The 22,386-nt window shown below is 40.1% G+C and overlaps 1 protein-coding gene across 3 annotated transcripts in view; it reads left to right on the forward strand.

The window, feature by feature from the left end:
• Positions 1-22,386, forward strand: part of GHR (growth hormone receptor) — a 292,818-nt gene that overhangs the window by 33,889 nt on the left and 236,543 nt on the right. The window contains exon 1 of one of the 3 annotated variants that reach the window (XM_073802086.1): positions 15,661-15,785. The exons of 1 other annotated variant lie outside the window; for it this stretch is intronic. In XM_073802086.1, coding sequence (XP_073658187.1) covers positions 15,770-15,785 — 16 coding nt within the window. In that variant the 5' untranslated portion in view covers positions 15,661-15,769. Of the gene's footprint in view, positions 1-15,660; positions 15,786-22,386 lie in introns of those variants that run through there. One more of the 3 variants, XM_073802085.1, reaches the window with a different exon arrangement.

A 22,386-nucleotide genomic window follows, 5' to 3' on the forward strand; every position in this document is an offset into this window, starting at 1 on the left:
ATGACATCAACTGTTTCCCAAATGATACCTAGTTAACATGTTAGGGAAAGGAACCAAATCTAAAAGTGATGCCCATTTAATGAGGCCAAGTGATGTAGCAAGAACTGGGAAAAACTTACCCAGGGAAGTCTTAGCCGGTGTCTAAAACAGTATCATTAACATAAAGACAGGTCGAGCAGCTGTTTGATCGATTCACCCAGATCTGAGCTCTCAAAATTCAAACAGTGTCATGCTGTCAGAGTGCTGTCAGAGAAATGATTAAAAACCAACACTTGGAATTGTTGGCTATATTGTAATCCTGGGCTATATTCCAGGGGAAGGATTCGACTCTGACTTTTATCTTGTGTTTAGAACCGGCAATGGCTGTCTCTGTGCTCAGCACAGCGTAGGGGCTTAATACCTGCTGGCAGCATGTGGACCGATTAATGGTGGTAAAGGCATATCCTAAACACCCTGCTCTGGGGAGTTTGTGGCCCTTTGGAGTTTTCATGCTGTGGACATCCTTAAAAAGCTCAGAAAATGCATCTTTATAGACAGGTATGTGACTCATTCCGCGTGAACTCAGAACTCAGTGAAATGCCGTTCTTTGGACTAAACTTTTAAGACTCAGGTCCATGGCATACAATTCATTAACTGAAAATATGATTCATACTTTCCCTTAAGTAGGGCCACAGATGTCTGCTGTTAGGATGCCCTTTTAGTCTGGTAGCGTGGATGGTTTTCAGAAGTTGTAAGAAAGTGATCAGAGATAAACACTTGGCAGAAGAGGGAGGTTTGATTTTTGTGATGGATCAGCCTGTTGCCTTAGTCCTGGAATCATGAAATGTGATCAAGATGAAAAGATGCCTTCTTTGCATTCTCTTCCAGAAATACAGGGCCTGCTGCTCTTCTGTCTTAAATGTAAACCATGCTGCCCTGAGGAGAGCTCAGGACTGCTTTTAGATTCAAGGGGACAATGGCTTTCTGCTCACTCAGGTCCTCCGAGGCCTGATCCAAGACAGGAAAAGGGTGCTTGGCAGGCGCTCTTTACCAGAGATTCCATATACGAATTTTACTATGAGAATGAAAAGTTGGCCCACTTATTGAAGGTTAATCGAAAGTTCACTGTAGGGTGTTTTTCCTTTCCTCTGATAGAATCAATTTAAATTCTGGCCTCTGAGCAGCAAGGTTTATTTTTCAAAGAGGCAAGCAACCTTCTGCCAAGTGGCCCCAGAAATGCCTGTAATCTCACGGCAGGAATGTGGAAAATGGAAAGGTTGGACACTCCGAGGACAATTGACATCCCTGGTTCTTTTACCTTAAAGACAGCCAGGGAGAATTCTGAGATATAAGCCTTTACCCAAAGTTCAGTATTTATGAACAGTTGATAAAATTACACCATCAAATTTGCCCATTATTTTCAGGCTGCTGAAAATTGTTTGAAAAAAATCAGTCTTAGAGCTAGAAAAAGACCTATCCCTCTGTCATCAATCTAGCATCTGCAAATCCACGCTGGGCTGTTGCATTCCCATGCTTTCTCACTCTCTACCTGTATGGTCTCCATCTGTTGAATTTTCTCACTCCTTGGGGTCTAGCTCAACTGCACCTTCAACATGAAGCCTTCCTTGTTTTCCTTGTTTAGAATTAGTTGTTAATTCTTCATTGTTCTCTAAGCATTCTGTATATTATCAATACCCTTATCATAGCCTTTACCATAATGTGCTGTGTACTTGTATACATATCTTTTTTCCCCTGCCTTGTTGTTTGAATAAACGAATGCTAGGTCCAACTTTACAGAAGAGAAAAATGAGCTCTGAAGATGTTTCATAACTTGCCCAGGTCCACACAGAGTTATGGGTTTCACTGAGTCTGAGTTTTGTTCCAGTATATTTTCTCCCCAATTTTAATGCAGATAAACCTTTTCTCTTTTGCTTAATTTGATTCATTCTATACATACATACATGCATATATAAATACACATCATACACAATATATAAAACATATAAACAGTCCCTTTATTATAGTAAAGCTGTCTTTCCAGGGCCCTAGTTGGTTATATGAAGATCAGAATGGAGTTTTACACAGACTCATTATTACCGTGTAGGGAAATTACACGCAGAAGCCAGCTCACGAGAAGACTGCTAATTCGGAAAGGTATGCTAACTAGCTTCATGTGGGCCTGGTACAACTCAGCTAGCTTTTCACTAATTCCTCACCTCCATCCTACAGTCCTCCCTGCAGCTGTTCTAACTCTCCAGCCCTGAAGTCCTGGACCCACACTCTTGTTCTCAGCAGATGATGTGGTTTACTGCTTTAACTGAGATGATATAGGTCAGGGGTTCTCACACTTTAATATGTTTAAAAATCACATGGTGGGCTTTGCTATAACATAGCTTCCTGGGCCTTGGCCCCAGAGATTCTGATTCGGTTGGTCAGGGTGGGGCTCCTGAATTTGCTTTTCTAATAAACTCCATCTTATACGATAGGGTATCTTCTCCAATACAAAACCTCTCTCAATTTTTATCCTTCCTCTGTTCTCTGAATTCTGACCCACAGAAGGTTTATTCTCTTCTCAAGCTGCACACCTTTTCACCACCAGTTTTTGTTCCACCTCCTTTTGTCTATTTCAGGACCTTGCTCCAGCATTTAACCCGTCTTTGTGCATCTTTTTACATCATCCACTCTGTTGCCTTTATTCCTCTACTACTTTACTAACAAAACTGCTTAAATTTCCTCTCTCAGGTGTACTGTTTAAGGTACACTTGACCCTTTAACAAAATGGGTTTGAACTGTGCAGGTTCTCTCATACTCAGATGTTTTTCAATAGTATTGATAGGCACGGCAGTACTACACGATTCGTGATTGGTTGAATCCATGGATATGAAGGAACCTCAGATACAGAGTGCCAACTATAAGTTATACTCAGGTTTTCAGCTGTGTGCAGAGTCGGCACCCTTAACTCCCACCTTGTTCAAGGATCAGCTGTGCATAGCTGTGTCTAATGATTACAGACAAATTAATATTTCTGTAAGGGTACATGACCATTTTAGTTGTCTAGGAACTGTAATTTGGCTTGCAGACAGCAGAATTAAGCCAAGTTTATTTTTTTTAATGGAGGTGGATGGAAGAGACTAATGACACATCACAAAAGAGAGTGAACTTGAACCTTCCGGTATCCTAATGAAGGATGGTCCCTCTAGGTATTCAAACTGCACACGTGGTTCAGCGACCCAAATTTGCTCCCCTCTGAGGCATTGCGGTACAGGTGTGCCAGGCAGAGGCACTCCTGCCTCCTGTAAGCAGTTAGAGGAGGGATCAGTGAGGACTAAGTGTACTTTGGAAATTTCACAATGAACTACCTTGCATTCTGATTGTTCTCCTTACTTCAGAACTTTGCATAAGGATGCTTTGTCCATTCTTCCAATCATCACTTACACTTTTCATTTGTGTTATCACTTCATTAACCTTGATTATGAATTATAAGCATACCCAGTCATACTTATGTGACTCATTTCTAGCTGTGTTCTTAATCTTAACTCATTTACTAATTCAATATTGTCGTTCTTTGGAATACTGAGGAATCAGATAAAACATGTATGTAAGACAAGTAAAAGAAATGGAAACTTTTCTGCTTTATTTTCTAAAGTTGGTTATATTCCTGTAACACATGCAACTCTATTTGTTCATATGTAACTCTACACTATTTTTTGTTGTTGTTCCTTTTTTTGTTGCGGTACGCAGGCCTCTCACTGCTGTGGCGTCTCCCATTGTGGAGCACAGGCTCCGGACGCGCAGGCTCAGCGGCCATGGCTCATGGGCCCAGCCGCTCCGCGGCATGTGGGATCTTCCCGGACCGGGGCACGAACCCGCGTCCCCTGCATCGGCAGGCGGACTCCCAACCACTGCGCCACCAGGGAAGCCCTACACTATTTTAAATTATCTGACAGAAACCTAGGGAAACACTGTCTCCTATCTAAGGTGTATATTCCTTGACGGACCATATATTTTATTCCTTTTGGATCCTTAATAATATTTTACTACAGGGCTCTAAACTTAATCAGTGGCAGTTGAATGAATGAATGGTAGTCGTGAGTGAAATAATGCAAGCCTCCAACTTTATCCTTCAAATGTCTCACTTGTTTTAATTCCAAGGATGCTCTTAAAAAAATGTTTGATGGCACAATATTGCCCAAATGTTCCCTCTTTTCTCTGCATAGTTTATAAAAGTACTTTGCTTTTATTATTTAATAGTTTGGTGTATATTTTTACTCCAAAAGATTGGTTCTAAAGCATCACTTAACAAATCTGCAGAAAGCAGTCTTCTGCTTAATGATATCCTTAACAGGCTTAACAATTCAGGATCAATATTCTTCTCCTTTTAAATATGCTATTACTATTGTGACATCGATTTTCTTCAGAAAATTTCATACAGTTAGACTATCATTTTTCATGGTGAATCTCAGTAATCAAAATCCAAAAACTGAACTCTCTTCCCATTGCTCCCTAAAGGGCCAAAGTGATTCTGGATTCTAAGAACTGTGGAAAGTTTCTCTTCCCAGTGGAGCAGTTTTATCAAGTAGAATATCATCATGAGTTTTTTAGTGTATTGGTTTATTGTATGGGAAACATTTTCTATGTATAGTTCATTGGCAATTGACTATGTTATTATTTTTTTTTTTTTTGCGGTACGCGGGCCTTCCACTACTGTGGCCTCTCCCGTTGCGGAGCACAGGCTCTGGACGCGCAGGCTCAGCGGCCATGGCTCACGGGCCCAGCCGCTCCGCAGACTCTCAACCACTGCGCCACCAGGGAAACCCGACTATGTTATTTTTAACTTAAGCCTTGGCGAAGGGATTGAGGCTGAGAAAAGCTCTATCTTCTGTGGTTATTTTGGACATCTAGTTTAATTTCCTTGGACCTCAGTTTCCAAATTGGCTCAATAAAGAATATGCCTACCTATCACTGTGCAGTTCATCAGTAGGATTAAAACGAATAGAGATCATGAAATACAGCACCAATAAAAAAAGACCATTATCAGTCAGATTGCAAAATTGCTGCAAATCAACACAGATGACCCACCATAAGGCCAGATTCCTAGATGTGGTTTCTTGAGACAGTGGGCCAGATTTGTCCCTCACTCTTCCATGACACTCACCCAAAATACTTGTCAAATAAGAGGCAAATGCCATTTGTCCTCTGGTGTAGGAAGACTCAGTTACTTATTCTATCCATTAACCTATAGGAAGAATTGTATTTAATACACTAGTAAAGATTTACTGCCTATATAATTTAAATCCCCTGCAAATGAATCCTAGACTGTTGATGATATTTGTCAATGGTTCTGAACACTTGCATATCATGAAACTTTTCTGTCAAAATTTAACTTAAAACTTTCTGATTTATCTTGTCCACAGTAGAAATCGAGAACAAATGCTCATCTTTTTTGATACAAAATTTTTTAGATATAACTGACATATAACATATTAGTTTCAGGTGTATAACATGACTTGATATTTGTATATGTTGTGAAATGATCACCACAATAACTCTAGTTAACATCCATCACCATATATAGTTACAAAACATTTTTTCTTGTGGTGAAAACTTTTAAGATCTGCTCTCTTAGCAACTTTCAAATATACAGTGCAGTATTAGCTATATTCACTATGCTGTACAATACATCCCTATGACTTATACCTAGAAGTTTGTGCTTTGTAACCCCCTTCACCATTTTGTGTCTCCCACCCTGCCCTGGCCCCCACCTGCTTCTGACAACTGCCAGTCTATTCTCTTATCCATGAGCTCAGGGTTTTTAGTTACTTAGTTTTGTTTTGTTTAGATTCCACATATAAGTGAGATCATATGGTGTTAATCTTGCTCTGTCTGACTCGTTTGACTTAGCGTAATGCTCTCAGGATCCATCTGTATTGTTGAAAGTGGCAAGATTTCATTTTTTATGGCTGAATAATATTCCAGTGTGTATATATGTACCACATTTTCTTTATCCGTTCATCTATTAATGGATGCTTAGGTTGCTTCCATATCTTAGCTATTGTAAATAATGCTGCAGTGAACATGGGGATGCATATATCTTTCTGAGTTAGTGTTTTAATTTTCTTTGGATATAAATATCCAGAAGTGGAACTGCTGGATCGTATAGTAGTTCTGTTTTTAATTTTTTGAGGAACCTCCGTACTGGTTTCAGTAGTGGCTGCACCAATTTACATTCCCACCAACAGTACACGAGGGTTCCCTTTTCTTCACATCCTTGCCAACACTTCTTATTTCTTGTCATTTTGATAATAACCATTCTAACAGCTGTGAGGTGATCTCACTGTGGTTTTGATTTGTGTGTCCCAGCTGATTAGTGATGTTGAGTACTTTTTGATGTACCTGTTGGTCATCTGTATGTCTTATTTGGAAAAATGTCTATTCAGATCCTCTGCCCATTTTTAAATCGAATTGGTTTGTGTTTTTGGTTTTTTGCTGTTGAGTTGTATGAGTTCTTTATATATTTGGGGTATTGACCCCTTATCAGATATTATTTGCAAATATTTTCTCCCATTCAGTAGGTTGTCTTTTCATTTTGTTGATGGTTTCTTTTGCTGTGCAGAAGCTTCTTAATATGATGTGGTCCTACTTATTTGATTTTTGCTTTTGTTTCCTTTGCTTTGGTGTCAAATCCAAAAAATCTTCACCAAGACCTGTGTCAAGGAGCTTATCACCTATATTTTCTTGAAGTTTTATGGTTTCAGGTCTCACACTCATGTCTTTAATCCATTTGGGGTTAATTTTTGTGTATGGTGTAAGATAGTGGTCCAGTTCCATTCTTTGTGTTTGGTGTTAGGGAGTGTTCTAATTTCATTCTTTTACATGTAGCTGTCGAGTTTTCCCAGCACCATTTATTTGAGAAACTGTCATTTCCCCAGGGTGCATTCTTGGCTCCTTTGTTGTAAACTAATTAACCATATATATGTGGGTTTATTTCTGGGCTTTCTATTCTGCTCTGTTGATCAGTGTGTCTGTTTTATGCCCATACCATACTGTTTTGATTACTGCAGCCTTGTAATACAGTTTGAAATCAGAGCATGGTGCCTCCAGCCTTGTTCATCCTTCTCAAGAATGCTTTGGCTATTAGGGATCTTTTATGGTTCCATACAAATTTTAGGATCATTTGTTCTATTTCTGTGAAAAATGCCATGGAATTTTGATAGAGATTGCATTGTAGCTGTAGATTGTTTTGGGGAGTAGGGACATTTTAACAATATTCTTCCAATCCGTGAGCGTGGACTATCTTTCTATTGTGTCCTCAGTGTCTTTCATCAGTGCCTTATAGTTTTCTGTGTACAGGTCTATAAAAACTCTTAATGTGCTTTGATTTCTGCCTCTTACTGCCCACCACAATGCGCACAGCCAGTCTACTCACCGGTCTATGAGTCTGCCTATGCTCTGGCTCCTGCCTTCTTTTCTTCAAGCTTTGTTAGCCTAGTTTTATTTGGTTTCCTCATACAAAGTATTCTCTAAATCTACTATGAACTCTAAAGTACTAAACTCAAAGTAATAATGGCATCACATTTATCAAAATACCATGCTAAAATTATATGTTCATTTAATCCACATAACAATATATAAAGTAGGGATTTGGACTCTCCTTTTATAGGGGGGGAAAACAGAGGTCCAGGAAACAAGGAACATGTTCAAAGTTACTAATTAGCAAATGGCTTTGCATGGACCTGGGTTCAAATTCACAGCTATTTTAAAACCTACCCTTTTAACTACTATGCACACAATTACTATATATTCCTATTTGCTCTCTAACTATAATGTAACACCTTATTCACATTTCATCTGCTTTCTTTTTTTTTTTTTTAACTTGGCAAAGTTTGGGTGTATTGGTGTTCTGAGTTCTTTAGTGCAATTAATATTGAAGACCCACCACCTATTTCATATTTTATGTAATAAATCCTTTTGTGTACATATTTTATCTTCCTAATGTAAGTTTGTGGAGGAGAGAAACTACAAGTTGCTCATCTGGGGACTCTCCATTGAGCCAAGCACATGCATACCTGACCCAAATTAGTCCTCATCTTCTTCATCACTAAAGCTAATATTTGGGAAGTACTCACCAGGTACAAAACATTTGCCTGGATTATCTCAGTTAATCCTCAGGGTAACCCTGTAATGTACGTAATTATCCCCAAAGTTAAGAAAACTTGCCCAAGTTCATTCAGTTACTACATGGTAGAGCTTGAGTCTAACACCAAATTCCACATGCTTAACTACCCCGTTTCCCTGTTTCTTTCCATGGAGTTTGGGGTCTACCTACTTCGGTTCCTTCCATCACCATCTGGTCTCTTTGCCTCCTTGTCCTGTCCTCTCTTCTCACCTCCTGTCTGCTCAGTCTTCTCCGCCTTCCCCTTCCTTTCTCAAATTTTTTCTTCCTTGGTCCCATCCCACCTACCCAGTGCCCTCCCAGCTCATTTCCCTGGCCTTCTTTTCATTTTTTTAACCAGCTATCTTTAAAACAAGCAAACAAACAAAAAATAACAACTTCAAGCCTGATAATGGACCCTCTACTTCTCTTAGCCATGTCTGATTCTAACCACATAAGATAATTAGCTAGGTGAAAACAGAACAACATGGGATTGATAGGAAGAAAGAGCTCCTTACCTTTTCTGTTAGAAACCTAAAGGAGTGACTATAATGCCTTGATCTCCATAATTTCTAAGTAGCTAAATACAGGGTACCACACACGCAGTTGTTTTATGCATTGACTGCCATTTTGCTGAGAAGCATATTTTTGGCAATGCAGCAACGAAAGAACTTTTGAGTTATCATAGAGAGGCGCAGATAGGCTTGCCTCTATTGTGTAGAGAGTTGCTTTGGAAATCATCGTGCATTGATATAAATTATCATTGGAGTTTCATTTGGATGTCTGAGCTTAAGCATTTTGCTATTCTCTCCAATTTCAAAAGTTATGGCCATTCGTCTTCATAAGTAAGACTTGAAAAATAGGACAAAGCTGTAAAATAAACATTTGAGAGCAGTGTTGGATGTGCCCAGATGAATAAACTGCCCCTCTATTTAGCTTTGAACTCTAAACCTCACTGAGATACCTTCCCTTTTTTTTCTCTCTCTAAAGAAGAGAAGACAAAAACTAAGCATACAATAGATTCTAAAGAAAAATATAGCAGGAACATTTTGGTAAGAGATAGTCCCACATGGAAAAGTACAAAAAATGGGCAAGTACTTGCAACTGACCAGTAGAACTTGGAAGAGTAAACGTGAAATGAACTTCATAGTCTGTGGGATGGTTTGGAGAAGTTTTGACTACTGAGATGGTCAGAGATCCAGTATTTACTCAGATAGTGGAATGGCTCACGTGGTCCCCTGTGGCTTCTACTTTATTTTTTCCAGAAGGATTAGGTGGTGTGCTTCCTAAGACCACATTTACTCCCAGTAATGGGATCACCACATGAATTATGAGTGCTGTGTACCAATGCATAGAAGGAGCTTACTAATTCCTCAGAATTGCACAAACTATAACTATAACCCTGGCCTAGAAATCGGAGCTAGCTTGGCAAAGCTATGTTTTGCCTTTGAATCCACCTGACTATATTTGCATTTGTGATAGCTGGGGTGGCCTTGATTGGCGTATGCCACTTTGCCATGCCCAGGACTCTGAATGCAACATGAAAGGTCAGCAAAGTTTGGTCAGGTGAGCTGTGCTCCACAGATATGGCTGCCCTAGCAAACAGCCTTAATCTGGTGCCCAGTATCTTGCCTGGCCATGGTATATCGTGGCTGTGACAGATTTCTTTCTTTTTTTAAAAAAAGTAATCTTACATGCTTTTCCTTTTTAAAAAATAGAGTGCCCTCCATCCGCTACCAAAAGCAATATGGTAGTATCTATTTGTATCTCATCTTGTAATTGCACAGATTCAAAACTCACAATTACAAACATGTTTCCTGAAATGACTCCAGACTATAAAACGTGATGATACCACAACCTGTAATGGGGGCGGGGGGGCTCGTTTGACTGTGTTTTTTAGTCATCAGAAAAATCTAACCATCGAAGAGACGTGAAGGTTTTCATTTTGAAGTAAGCCTGGCGCTTGAGAAGAAACACATAAGTTTTTCTTGTGGGGGAAAAATGGAAGTTCCATTTTGGACACTGCAAATGACATTACCAGCTGTTGTCCTAATATTTCTAACAGCCAGAAGGATTACTTCCAGGCCCAGCAAGCTCATTGGATGAGCAGAAACAGCCATGGAAGTAAACACTGGTACTTACACTCTGACATCGTGAAATTAGGCAGGAGACCTCTGTGGAACTGTATGTCTGGCCAACAGTGGATTATCGTGCCTATGGGTCATTGCCTTTATGGATTAGCTGCAGAAATTTGAATCCCAAATTGCTTTCTTCTGCCTCTTGGCCCTCTATCTCTATAGTGTTATACTCAGGAAATGCAGTCTCATTTGAATGTAACCCTTCCATAAATATGCATTAAGTACTCAGAGTACAAACTGAGGACACTGAGAGGTGTAAGATACAGACCTGGTTTTAAAGCATTTACTTTCACTTCGGAAATAGAGGCAATGAGCAGAATGAAACAGCCACAGGTTTCAGAGGCAGGTAGGCCTGGATTCATACCCTAGTTCTATCGAAGTATGACCTTGGGCCCATGACTTCAATTTCCTGAAGCTGTTTCCTTTTCTATAAAATATGGACCTAATACCATGTTGCAGAGTTCTTTTGAGAATTAGAAATGTCTATACAATCCCTAGATCACTACATAGTGGCTGTTTTTCCAGAACAGACATACTTTTTTGTATGTATTCTACAGGGGAGAATATGGAAAGTGCTAAATGAGGGGAGTCAGATTTCCCCAGGCCCGGCAGGAGGCAGGAGGCGTGGATGAGGAGGTCTGCCCTCCGAGGCGTGGGCTCATGCTGGGGCTGGGCCTGTGGGTGGGACTTTACTCCCCAGGTGGAGGGAGAGGACATTCCTGGCAGCAGGTGTGGGTCACACTAAGGCATGAAGACAGGAATGCATGTGGTATTTTCAAGGCAAAAGATTAGGAAGTTTAGGTAAGACTTGAGACCTTGAACAGCAAGCGAACTAGGGCTTCACGGAAGAGTGACCGCTAGCTGCAGGAAAAGAAAAACCACACGGCCTCTTTTCTCCCCTGCCTCTCCTCTTGCCCTACATCATGTTCGGGCAATTCTGGCTTTTCCTTGCGCTGTTTCTGTAAGCAATTTTGAAGAAGGCAGAGCTGTAAAAAGGATCACTTTTATGTCTGCAATTGTATGGCCACTGTGAAGCCTGTAGCTTTGCCCTTCAGACTACTGGATGGTGGCTCTGTAATGACAGGCGAAAGGCGGATTGAGTTTAAAAGACCAGCAAATCCCTGTAGTGGCTATTGGTGGGCAAAAAAAAAAAGTGGCTAATACTGAGGTAGGGAGGATTAGGGTAGAGAAAAGTGAAATAAAACGTAAAGGGAAATATGGGCAAGGGACTGCTTCTGATTCAGGTTTAAGCCATATAGAAATTACCTTGCTCTATTAATCAGTATATCTGATGTGTGTAGCTAAAAACTGACTGTGGTCTCTTTCTGTTGTTGGTCCCTCCTGAGACCAGGAGTGCATGTTCAGGGAGATGCAGATGGGCTTTTTGTGCTATAGGCAGAAATAGAGGTGAACCCAAGGAAGGGGCTGTGGAGAGGGCTGTGGCTCAACTTGATGTAAGGTTACGTTTATATGTAGAAGAGTGATTTTAAACAATTAACTAATGGTAAATTATGAACTAACATTTGCAGATGTTAATTATAATCCGGATTTTCTTTTTGCTGCTCATTTGGGAAAAAAAGTCTTTGGAGGAATATGTTTGGGATGGTTAAGTATTAGGGAACACATCTTGGTGTCGTCACAGCTTAAAGGTACGGTTTTACACATGGGGCGATATGAAAAGGCGTATTTTATGTGCATTCAAATTCAAGATAAGGGAACCAAAAATTCTGTCGCCTGGGTAAAGGTTTTGAGCATTCAATGGGGATTTGGCACACAAGGGGCAAAAATTAACTTAAAGCACAGATAAGCCTACACAAGTATTTAAAGGGCGGAGGCATCAAAGAATGTAAGACATAGTTTAGATCACCACAAATAAAGGGATGGAATGTGTAATGGGAGATCAGATGCCTGCTGTCAGGAAAGTCATGTTATTGTGTAAAAACGCCATTATTTGGTACATTTAAGATAAAAGGGAAATGGTGTTTTCAAAAGGTTAGTGCTCACCCCCCTGCCCCCCATGAGTGCTTGGGGGTTTACTAGTTTGAGTGATTCTGTAAGGCAGAAAACGGGTTTTTGCTGCCAAGTGTGTCAGTGGAGGTGGGGGGATAGAAGACTTACTGTGTTAAGTGAAAGCCATTGCTTAGAATAAAGCTGGCCTGTCTTTACAACAGAGAAGGAATTTCGTATATCATATTATTGGGAAAAGTGTTCTTTTAATAGTAGACTCTTAAAACTTTGGTTATCAAGTATGTTTTTAAATTTTATTGGAGTATAGTTGATGAACAACGTTGTGTTCATTTCAGGTTTTCAAGTATTTTTTTAAATGACTGCCAAAATATTTAAACATTCTCAAGCTCTGATTTAAAAAAAAAAAAAAAAAAAGACTAGAAACCTGTTTCTTTAGAGGGTTATGTGCCTAAAAATCACTTTTTGTATTTACATGGATTGATAAGCTACATCGTTTCAGACCTTTCTATATGACTTTCTAAGAGGACTGTGGTATCTGATAATAAATGATTTTGTGTGGGATCTAACTCATAATTAGAAGCATCATGCATTATCTGTTATTACTGAGATGCATGTACAGTGATAGCAGAAAAGAAAGTAACATTTTAGGGTCTACTAATGCTCATAAATTTAGTACAAAAGAGATATTTTTAAAAGCATTGCTTTTGTGTACTACATATGCCCAAGTAACAGTTTTACACACGCTTTATACATGTATTAGGCTTAACTATTTCTTCCAGCTTTCATTGGCCAAGAGACTATGATAATAGCAGTAAAATACAACCAGGGTGGACAAATTTTCATGATCTTGCCTATTCCACAGTCATTCTGGAACTCTTCCATCATGGTTTTTCAGCTGAGGTAGGCCTCGCTGTCTAGAGGCCAACGAACACGGCTTTATGTAACCAACATGGGGAAGTCATTTAAGAGACTGACACTGATCTCTCAGAGGGCAGAAAGTGAACCTTCAAGTCTCTTAGGAATATTCCTCACTTCAGCAGGGAATAGGAGCTCTAATGGATGCTTGAGAGAATCTAAGTCCCATAGGACGACATATCCTTAATTCTACTTGTCACGGCCAAACTTGCCATAAACCCTGTAACTGAAGTATTTTAGGAAGTCAAAAGGAACAACAGGGACTAAATGGAACATCAAAACCAAGACTGAACCTTAAGGCTCTCTGGCTGACATTACACTTCTCTTCCTGTTGGAACTATTGGCAACCATGCGCTGGCTGATTGGAAGTGGCAGGATGGTCATTTTCAGGGAGAAGGAAGAGATCATACATAAGCTCTTGCCTCCCTGTTCTCTGTCTTGCTGGGTACTAGTAATGTAGCTCAAGAGGGAATGGAGCCCTATTCAAACTCCTAATATCTAGAAACGGACCCTCATTATTCAAGACTTGTTAGGGGAAAAAAATGTCTCCTTATGTCCTCTCTTGTCTAAAACTCCTCCAATACCATCGAGCGTGGATGGATATACATGAAAGTGGCAGAATCCAGGAGATATACCGTCCATGTAACTAACCTAGAATCTGAAGCCTTTGCTTGGCACTCTGGCTTCTGGAAATTTGCTGTGAGGCAGTCACGGACATCTCTGTACCTTCAAGCACAGCTTAGCCTGAATGGGGGGATAAGTAGGAAAGCTAACTGACTTGAATATAGCTGTGTAGAGCGAGCTGATCCTTGGGTGGATGCCCTCCTCTCGCAGAATTTAAAAATCTAAAGGAGAATCTTCTTAATGCTGGATATTTATTTCTGCTCAGTGTCCTTTATAGATGAGTGAACTACACTGTAAAAATGTGTTCTTTCTGGAGCGATGCTTGGCCATCAGAGCCAGACACGTAAGTGGTTGGAATTAAGTTTCCAATTTCACATCCCCCTTAGACTGGTGATGGAAGCTCCCATTCCTTCGTGTTTCTGTTTCTGAATATGTGCCATCTCACTGAGACAGTATGCTAGCATCTACATTTTATTGTTTTCACATGTATGGAACTAAGTGACACATTTAACTGAGTCACATGCCTTCCAATGCTGCCCCCCCCCCGCTTTGTTTGAGGAGGACAGAGACGTTTATAAGGTACGTGTTGCTTTTATAAACAAGCAAGAAAGAGAAGGGAAAATAATAGCTAGAAGGAAGGTGTGCCCGTGACACATTCAGTTCACTCCATCCATCTCATAAGTATTTATAGAATGTTCTAGGCACCTTGTATGTAATGAGAGATGTGCACACAGAAAAAGAATACAGCAATAGACTCCTTTGAGAGTGACACGGTATGGCTGAAGAGTAAAAGTTGTCTTCCCTACCCCCGTGAGAGACTTACGTATTAGCTAATTTTTTCCACCAATATTACAGTCATCTCACCTGTTGCTTGCCAGCCTAGTGGGTTATTAATATCGGTTACTCTATTTATTAACATGTCTTCCTTACATTATTCATCCTGTATTAAACATAACCACCACCACCACCACCACCCCTGCCCGCCCTGTCACCATCTCTTGTTTTTCCTCTGGACAGCCTTTTGTCACTGCCCTGTTACTACGATATCAGAAAAAAAAGTACTGGCCTCAAAATTAGCCCAACCCTGACCTATGAGGTAGTATGTTCATTTGGATTGGAGTAGAGAGCTATTCGTGTAGGTAACTGAAGCTTGTGTACGTATCTTCAAATTTCAGGAAGAAACCCTTGCAGTAGAGGAAGCATGAAAGCCTTAGCTTGCAGTGACGGTGGAGGTGGAGCTCAGGAATCTCGGAGGTAGTTAGCTCTGTATGTTTTCATTCTGCTGGAGATGATGGTGAATATTTCATCTCTTGCTGCAGGTTAGTTTGGGGGCAGGAGCTTTCCTGAAGATGACGTCAATCCTATCTGTGCTCCCCTTCACCACATACCCAGATCCACCCTTGACAGCAGCTCTGCTTGCTGAGTCACCAGTAATTCTACGAATTATGTCCAGTAGCCCTGATCCTTTGGGAACGCCCTTCTTTTTATTAAGGAAAAAAAAGAAAGGAAGAAAAAGCTGCCGGTATCCAGCTGGCTGTGACTTAGCCCTTGGTAAAGAGATTGCAGATTGAGAGGCTGCCAGGCTGCTCCTGTGTCTCACTTCTTCTCTTGTCAAGACCAGCTGAGGCAACACAGCTGGAAGCCTCCCTGCTTTGTGAAGAGGTACTTTGTGTCGGAAGGGGAAGCATAAGCACAAACATAATTAGGCTTTCTGAGCAGAGGGAATTAGTTCTTTGTGACTAGTGAATGATTTCTGCCATTTCAGGTCAAAAGTGTTGTCAACTAACTGAATATACCAGGCTTCTTCATTTCCTATGACTTGTTCTCTTTGAAGGTCACATAGCAAAGGAGACCAATTTTTTTTTTTTTTTCTTAAAGTCTTGATGCAGACCTGATGACATGCAGAAAGCTTAAGGCCAGATACGTTGGATACATCTGTACTGAGATGCAGGTCTGGAGCTGTGCCTGATTGGGGGATGCCAAATGGAAATCCATGCGTTGCATCGTAGGTAGGAGCCTAGTTCCTGGAAGTTGAGGCAGTATTTGGCCTGTGGGTTTGTGTGGGGTATGCCCTGTCCAACAGAATACTGACTACAGCTGTTGAAGGACAGATTGCCTTCAGGACAACTGGCACCTGTGGATGGCTGAATGCCCAGGGTTACCAGTGTCCTGACAAAAAAACGCATATATTCTCATCTGTCATTTTCATCCATAATCTACCCCCTTAGTTGAGTCATTGATCCCAGTGCAGGGCGTATTACTTTTTACATTTCATCTTATTCAACATAGTTTCTTCCTGACTTCACTAATTTCACCTGGTTTCTTTGCCTTGCCAAAAACCCAGGGCTCTGTGGCTCAGTGGTAACCTTTCAAAGCAGCTTTCGTTAGACTGGAACTGGGTAATCTAACTGGGTCTAGTGTTCAAGCCAGCTTTTGAGAGCATAAATCTTTAGTTTTACCTCTTAGATGATGGATTGTCCTGGGAATTTTAATCCAAATCCTTCAATTTTCAGATAAAACTGTTGCGGTCCACAGTGGTTAACTGACCCTCTAGGCTTGCTCAGCTGACTAGTTGTGGGCCTGAGATTGAAACCTAGCTCTCTTGGGACAGTCACTTGAACATGACACCATATGGCCTTTCACTCTGTGTGTATAGATGTACCATACTTCCCTCCGCTGAGTATTTCCTTTTCACCCTCCAATCCCGAGACCTGTGGGTGTGATTTTTTTTCCCTCTTATGCTTCCTACCCTGAGCTTGTCAGCAGCATGGGGAAGCACTGGAGGGGATTATAGAGGGTTATACTTCATTGCTGAGAGTATGTGAGTGACATTCAAGAAATTCATTCATTAAGAAACTAAGTTGCAGGTTATTCCAGCATTTCCCAGGCTTATCTTTCAGGAACAAGAACAGTTTACTCCCCTACTTGAAGTTCCTCTAAACTCTTCCCTTAAGCTTTAAAACAGCTGCGGAAGGAGGAAGACACTATGCATGTACATACAGGTGAAATACCAATAAATGTAGAAATTCCTCCTTGCCTGACATCTTATTTTTAAGACCTAGAATGTCTTTCCTTCAAACTTTTATAAAGTTCTTGTTATATAAAGTTTTCAACATTTATAAAATTAGGCAGAATAGTTCAGTGAACTTCAAATAGCCGTTACCCAGCTTCAATAGTATCAACTCATGGCAATCTTATTTCATCTCTCCCCACCTAATTTCCCCCTCCCATATTATTTGGAAGCAAATCCAGACATCATTTCATTTCATTCATTAGTATATTTCAGTATACGTCTCTAAAAGGTAAGAGTTTTTTCCTTTTTCCCCAGATTTATTGAGGTGTAATTGATAAAATTGTGAGATAAAGTGTGCCTTATGATAATTTGATATACGTACCTTGTAAAAGGATTCCTCCATCTAGTTAATATATCTATCACCTCATTTATTTAAAAGATCACATTTTAAGATATATTCATAATACCATTATTATATTTAAAATTAACAGCAATTCTTTAACTGATTGAATATTCATATACTGTTCAAATTACAATTATCTCATACATGTCATAATTTTTGATAGTTTGAGTCAGGCTTCAAATTTCCACATACTGCAATTGGTTACAAGTCTTTCAAATCCCTTTTAATCTGTAGGTTCAAAATCTCTCTCCTTCTCTCTCCCTCTGTCTCTATCTGCAATTTATTGGTTGAAGAAACTGAATTGTTTATTCCAGAGAGTTCACTACAGCCTGGATTTTGCTGATTGCTTCCCCATGGTATCTTTTGAGATGTTTTTCTGTCCTCTTTATTTTCTGTAAATTGGTAATTGTATCTGAAAGTCGTCTTACATTTTCTCAAGAAAATGGAAAAAACACATAGTGACATGCACTGGAAGGTCGAGTGGAGTTGTTGATGTGAGGTGCTAGCTTTCGGTATGTGGAGTAGGAAGGCTGGGTGAACTCGGGGAAACTTGGTGGCCGAGAGCATAGACGCTGGAGCCAGACTGTCTGGGCTCCAGTTTCAGCTTTGTTGCGCCTTAGCTGTGTAGCTCTGGAAAAATTACTTCTTTGTGACTCAGTTGCCTCATCTTTTCAATGAGAATAATAATAGGACCTACCTCACGGAGTTGAGGATCAAGAAGATCAACATATGTGTACATAACATGCTTAGAACTTTGCCATGACGTAAATATTTCGTAAATGTTGGCTGTTATTTATAAAAGAAGTTCGAATGGAGTTCAGGGCAAGGAGAGTAGTGAAACAAAAGTACATTGCTAGGAGACAGTAACAGCCACGGAAAAGCCAAAAGACCAGCCTTCCTGAAAGCTACGCCAGGCATGATGACCCTCGTCTGACTAATTTTTCTCCAGTGCATTCCCTATTTTCCTCACTTTCTCCACGTTTCATCCCACATAGGTTATTTTCATCATTTGAACACTTTGCATATGAGTAAGGGAGAAAGCAGAGCAATGACACCAGCGCCAAGCGGTGCTGGGACCAGGAGTGAGGGGGCCTCTGAGGTTTGGAGGGCATCTGTTTGGGCCTTGTGTTCTGTTCCTGCCCCAACCTCTTACCTCCTATCTGCCTCTTGCCCTACTTTTGTCCTTGAAGAGCCAAAGGCTGAAATTCTTGCTGGTATTTCCCATCTACTCCTAATGGTTCCCTGACCTTTGTATGGAACCCCCTTGCTGTAGTCTACAGATTATTTTATTCACTTGAATTTATTTATCTTAACCCTTCTGTGCAATCAGATGGCGTTCTCTGCCTCTCCTTATCACAATTTGCATTAATCTTGGAACATTTGAGTCTGTGGCTTTGCATGATAGGCAGTGTCTCATGTTGTGGGAATGTCTGCCTCTGCCCTCTCCTTCCCTTTCCTCTGCTGGTTTTACTTCAAGCCCTCTGGCTTGTTTCAAGGTAATGATTATCGGTGAGAGAGTCTTAGGTCTCCCCAAATGTTTCTTCTCTGGTTTTGCATGGGTCCAGTGTCCTTTGAGGCAGAGACTGCCAAACTTTTGGCAAAAAGAGGCCACCTGCTTTTTGAAAGTGATTTAATTGGAACACAGCCACGTCCATTCCTTTCCATGTTATCAGTGGCTGGGTTCTCATTACAGCAGCAGAGCTGAGTAGTTGCAACGGAAACCGTATGGACCACAAAGCCGAAAATATTTACTCTCTGGCCCTTGCCAATGAAAGTGTGCTGATGTCTGCTTTAAAGAAAAGGAAGTTACCAGACTCAGGTCTGGGTGCCAAGAAACTGCTGGTGAGAAAGGAGAAACTGTGGAATTCTATAATTTTTTTTCTTTTTTTAAAACATCTTTATTGGAGTATAACTGCTTTACAATGGTGTGTTAGTTTCGGCTTTATAACAAAGTGAATCAGCTACACATATACATATATCCCCATATCCCCTCCCTCTTGTGTCTCCCTCCCACCCTCCATATCCCACCCCTCTAGGTGGTCACAAAGCACCGAGCTGATCTCCCTGTGCTATGCGGCTGCTTCCCACTAGCTATCTATTTGACATTTGGTAGTGTATATATATCCATGCCACTCTCTTGCTTTGTCACAGCTTACCCTTCCCCCTCCCCGTGTCCTCAAGTCCATTCTCTAGTAGGTCTGCATCTTTATTACGGTCCTGCCCCTAGGTTCTTCATGACCATTTTGTTTTAGTTTTAGATTCCATATATATGTGTTAGCATACGGTGTGTCTTTTTCTCTTTATGACTTACTTCACTCTGTATGACAGTCTCTAGGTCCCTCCACCTCACTACAAATAACTCAATTTCGTTTCTTTCTATGCCTGAGTAATATTCCATTGTATATATGTGCCACATCTTCTTTATCCATTCATCTGTCGATGGACACTTAGGTGGCTTCCACGTCCTGGCTATTGTAAATACAGCTGCAATGAACATTGTACTACATGACTCTTTTTGAATTATGGTTTTCTCAGGGTATATGCCCAGTAGTGGGATTGCTGGGTCATATGGTAGTTCTATTGTTAGTTTTTTAAGGAACCTCCATACTGTTCTCCATAGTGGCTGTATCAATTTACATTCCCACCAGCAGTGCAAGAGTGTTCCCTTTTCTCCACACCCTCTCCAGCATTTATTGTTTATAGATTTTTTGATGATGGCCATCCTGACCGGTGTGAGGTGATACCTCATTGTAGTTTTGATTTGCTTTTCTCTAATGATTAGTGATGTTGAGCATCCTTTCATGTGTTTGTTGGCAATCTGTATATCTTCTTTGGAGAAATGTCTGTTTAGGTCTTCTGCCCGTTTCTGTTTTGTTTTTTTGGTTTTGGTTGTTTTTATGGGGATCTTTTTTTTTAATTTTATTTATTTTTTTATATAGCAGGTTCTTATTAGTCATCCATTTTATACATATCAGTGTATACATGTCAATCCCAATCTCCAAATTCTTCACAACACCCCCCCCACCGCTTTCCTCCCTTGGTGTCCATACGTTTTTTCTCTACTTCTATGTCTCAATTTCTGCCCTGCAAACCAGTTCATCTGTACCATTTTATAGGTTCCATATACATGCTTTAATATACGGTATTTGTTTTTCTCTTTCTGACTTACTTCACTCTGTATGACAGTCTCTAGATTCATCCACGTCTCTACAAATGACACAATTTCGTTCCTTTTTATGGCTGAGTAATATTCCATTGTATATATATATGTACCACATCTTCTTTATCCATTCGTCTGTCGGTGGGCATTTAGGTTGCTTCCATGACCTGGCTATTGTAAATAGTGCTGCAATGAACATTGGGGTGCATGTATCTTTTTGAAATATGGTTTTCTCTGGGTATATACCCAGTAGTGGGATTGCTGGGTCATATGGTAATTCTATTTTTAGTTTTTAAGGAACCTCCATACTGTTCTCCATAGTGGCAGTATCAATTTATATTCCCACCAACAGTGCAAGAGGGTTCCCTTTTCTCCACACCCTCTCCAGCATTTATTGTTTATAGATTTTTTAATGATGGCCATCCTGACCGGTGTGAGGTGATACCTCATTGTAGTTTTGATTTGCTTTTCTCTAATGATCAGTGATGTTGAGCATCCTTTCATGTGTTTGTTGGCAATCTGCATATCTTCTTTGGAGAAATGTCTGTTTAGGTCTTCTGCCCATTTTTGGATTGGGTTGTTTGTTTTTTTGATATTGAGCTGCATGAGCTGCTTGTAAATTTTGGAGATTAATCCTCTGTCCATTGCTTCATTTGCAAATATTTTCACCCATTCTGAGGGTTGACTTTTCATCTTGTTTATGGTTTCCTTTCCTCTGCAAAAGCTTTGAAGTTTCATTAGGTCCCATTTGTTTATTTTTATTATTCTTTCCATTTCTCTAGGAGGTGGGTCAAAAAGGGTCTTGCTGTGATTTATGTCATAGAGTGTTCTGCCTATGTTTTCCTCTAAAACTTTTATAGTGTCTGGCCTTACATTTAGGTTTTTAATCCATTTTGAGTTAATTTTTGTGTATGGTGTTAGGGAGTGTTCTAATTTCATTCTTCTACATTTAGCTATCCAGTTTTCCCAGCACCACTTATTGAAGAGGCTGTCTTTTCTCCACTGTATATTCTTGCCTCCTTTATCAAAGATAAGGTGACCATATGTGCGTGGGTTTATCTCTGGGCTTTCTATCCTGTTCCATTGATCTATATTTCTGTTTTTGTACCAGTACCATACTGTCTTGATTTCTGTAGCTTTGTAGTATAGTCTGAAGTACAGGAGCCTTATTCCTCCAGCTCTGTTTCTCTTTCTCAAGATTGCTTTGGCTCTTTGGGGTCTTTTGTGTTTCCATACAAATTGTGAAGTTTTTCGTTCTAGTTCTGTGAAAAATGCCACTGGTAGTTTGATAGGGATTGCATTGAATCTGTAGATTGCTTTGGGTAGTAGAGTCATTTTCACAATGTTGATTCTTCCAGTCCAAGAACATGGTATATCTCTCCATCTGTTTATATCAGCTTTAATTTCTTTCATCAGTGTCTTATAGTATTCTTCATACAGGTCTTTTGACTCCTTAGGTAGGTTTTATTCCTAGGTATTTCATTCTTTTTGTTGCAGTGGTAAATGGGAGTGTTTCCCTAATTTCACTTTCACATTTTTCATCATTAGTGTATAGGAATGCAAGAGATTTCTGTGCATTGATTTTGTATCCTGCTACTTTACCACATTCATTGATTAGCTTTAGTAGTTTCCTGGTAGCATCTTTAGGATTCTCTATGCATAGTATCATGTCATCTGCAAACAGTGACAGCTTTACTTCTTCTTTTCCGATTTGGATTCCTTTTATTTCTTTTTCTTCTCTGACTGCTGTGGCTAAAACTTCCAAAACAATGCTGAATAATACTGGTGAGAGTGGGCAACCTTGCCTTGTTTCTGATCTTTGTGGAAATGGTTTCAGTTTTTCACCATTGAGGACGATGTTGGCTGTCAGTTTGTCATATATGGCCTTTATTATGTTGAGGTAAGTTCCCTCTATGCCTACTTTCTGGAGGGTTTTTATCATAAATGGGTGTTGAATTTTGTCAAAAGCTTTTTCTGTATCTGTTGAGATCATATGGTTTTTCTCCTTCAATTTGTTAATCTGGTGTATCACAT

Source organism: Tursiops truncatus, chromosome 3, assembly GCF_011762595.2.
Source record: "Tursiops truncatus isolate mTurTru1 chromosome 3, mTurTru1.mat.Y, whole genome shotgun sequence".
NCBI lineage: Eukaryota > Metazoa > Chordata > Mammalia > Artiodactyla > Delphinidae > Tursiops > Tursiops truncatus.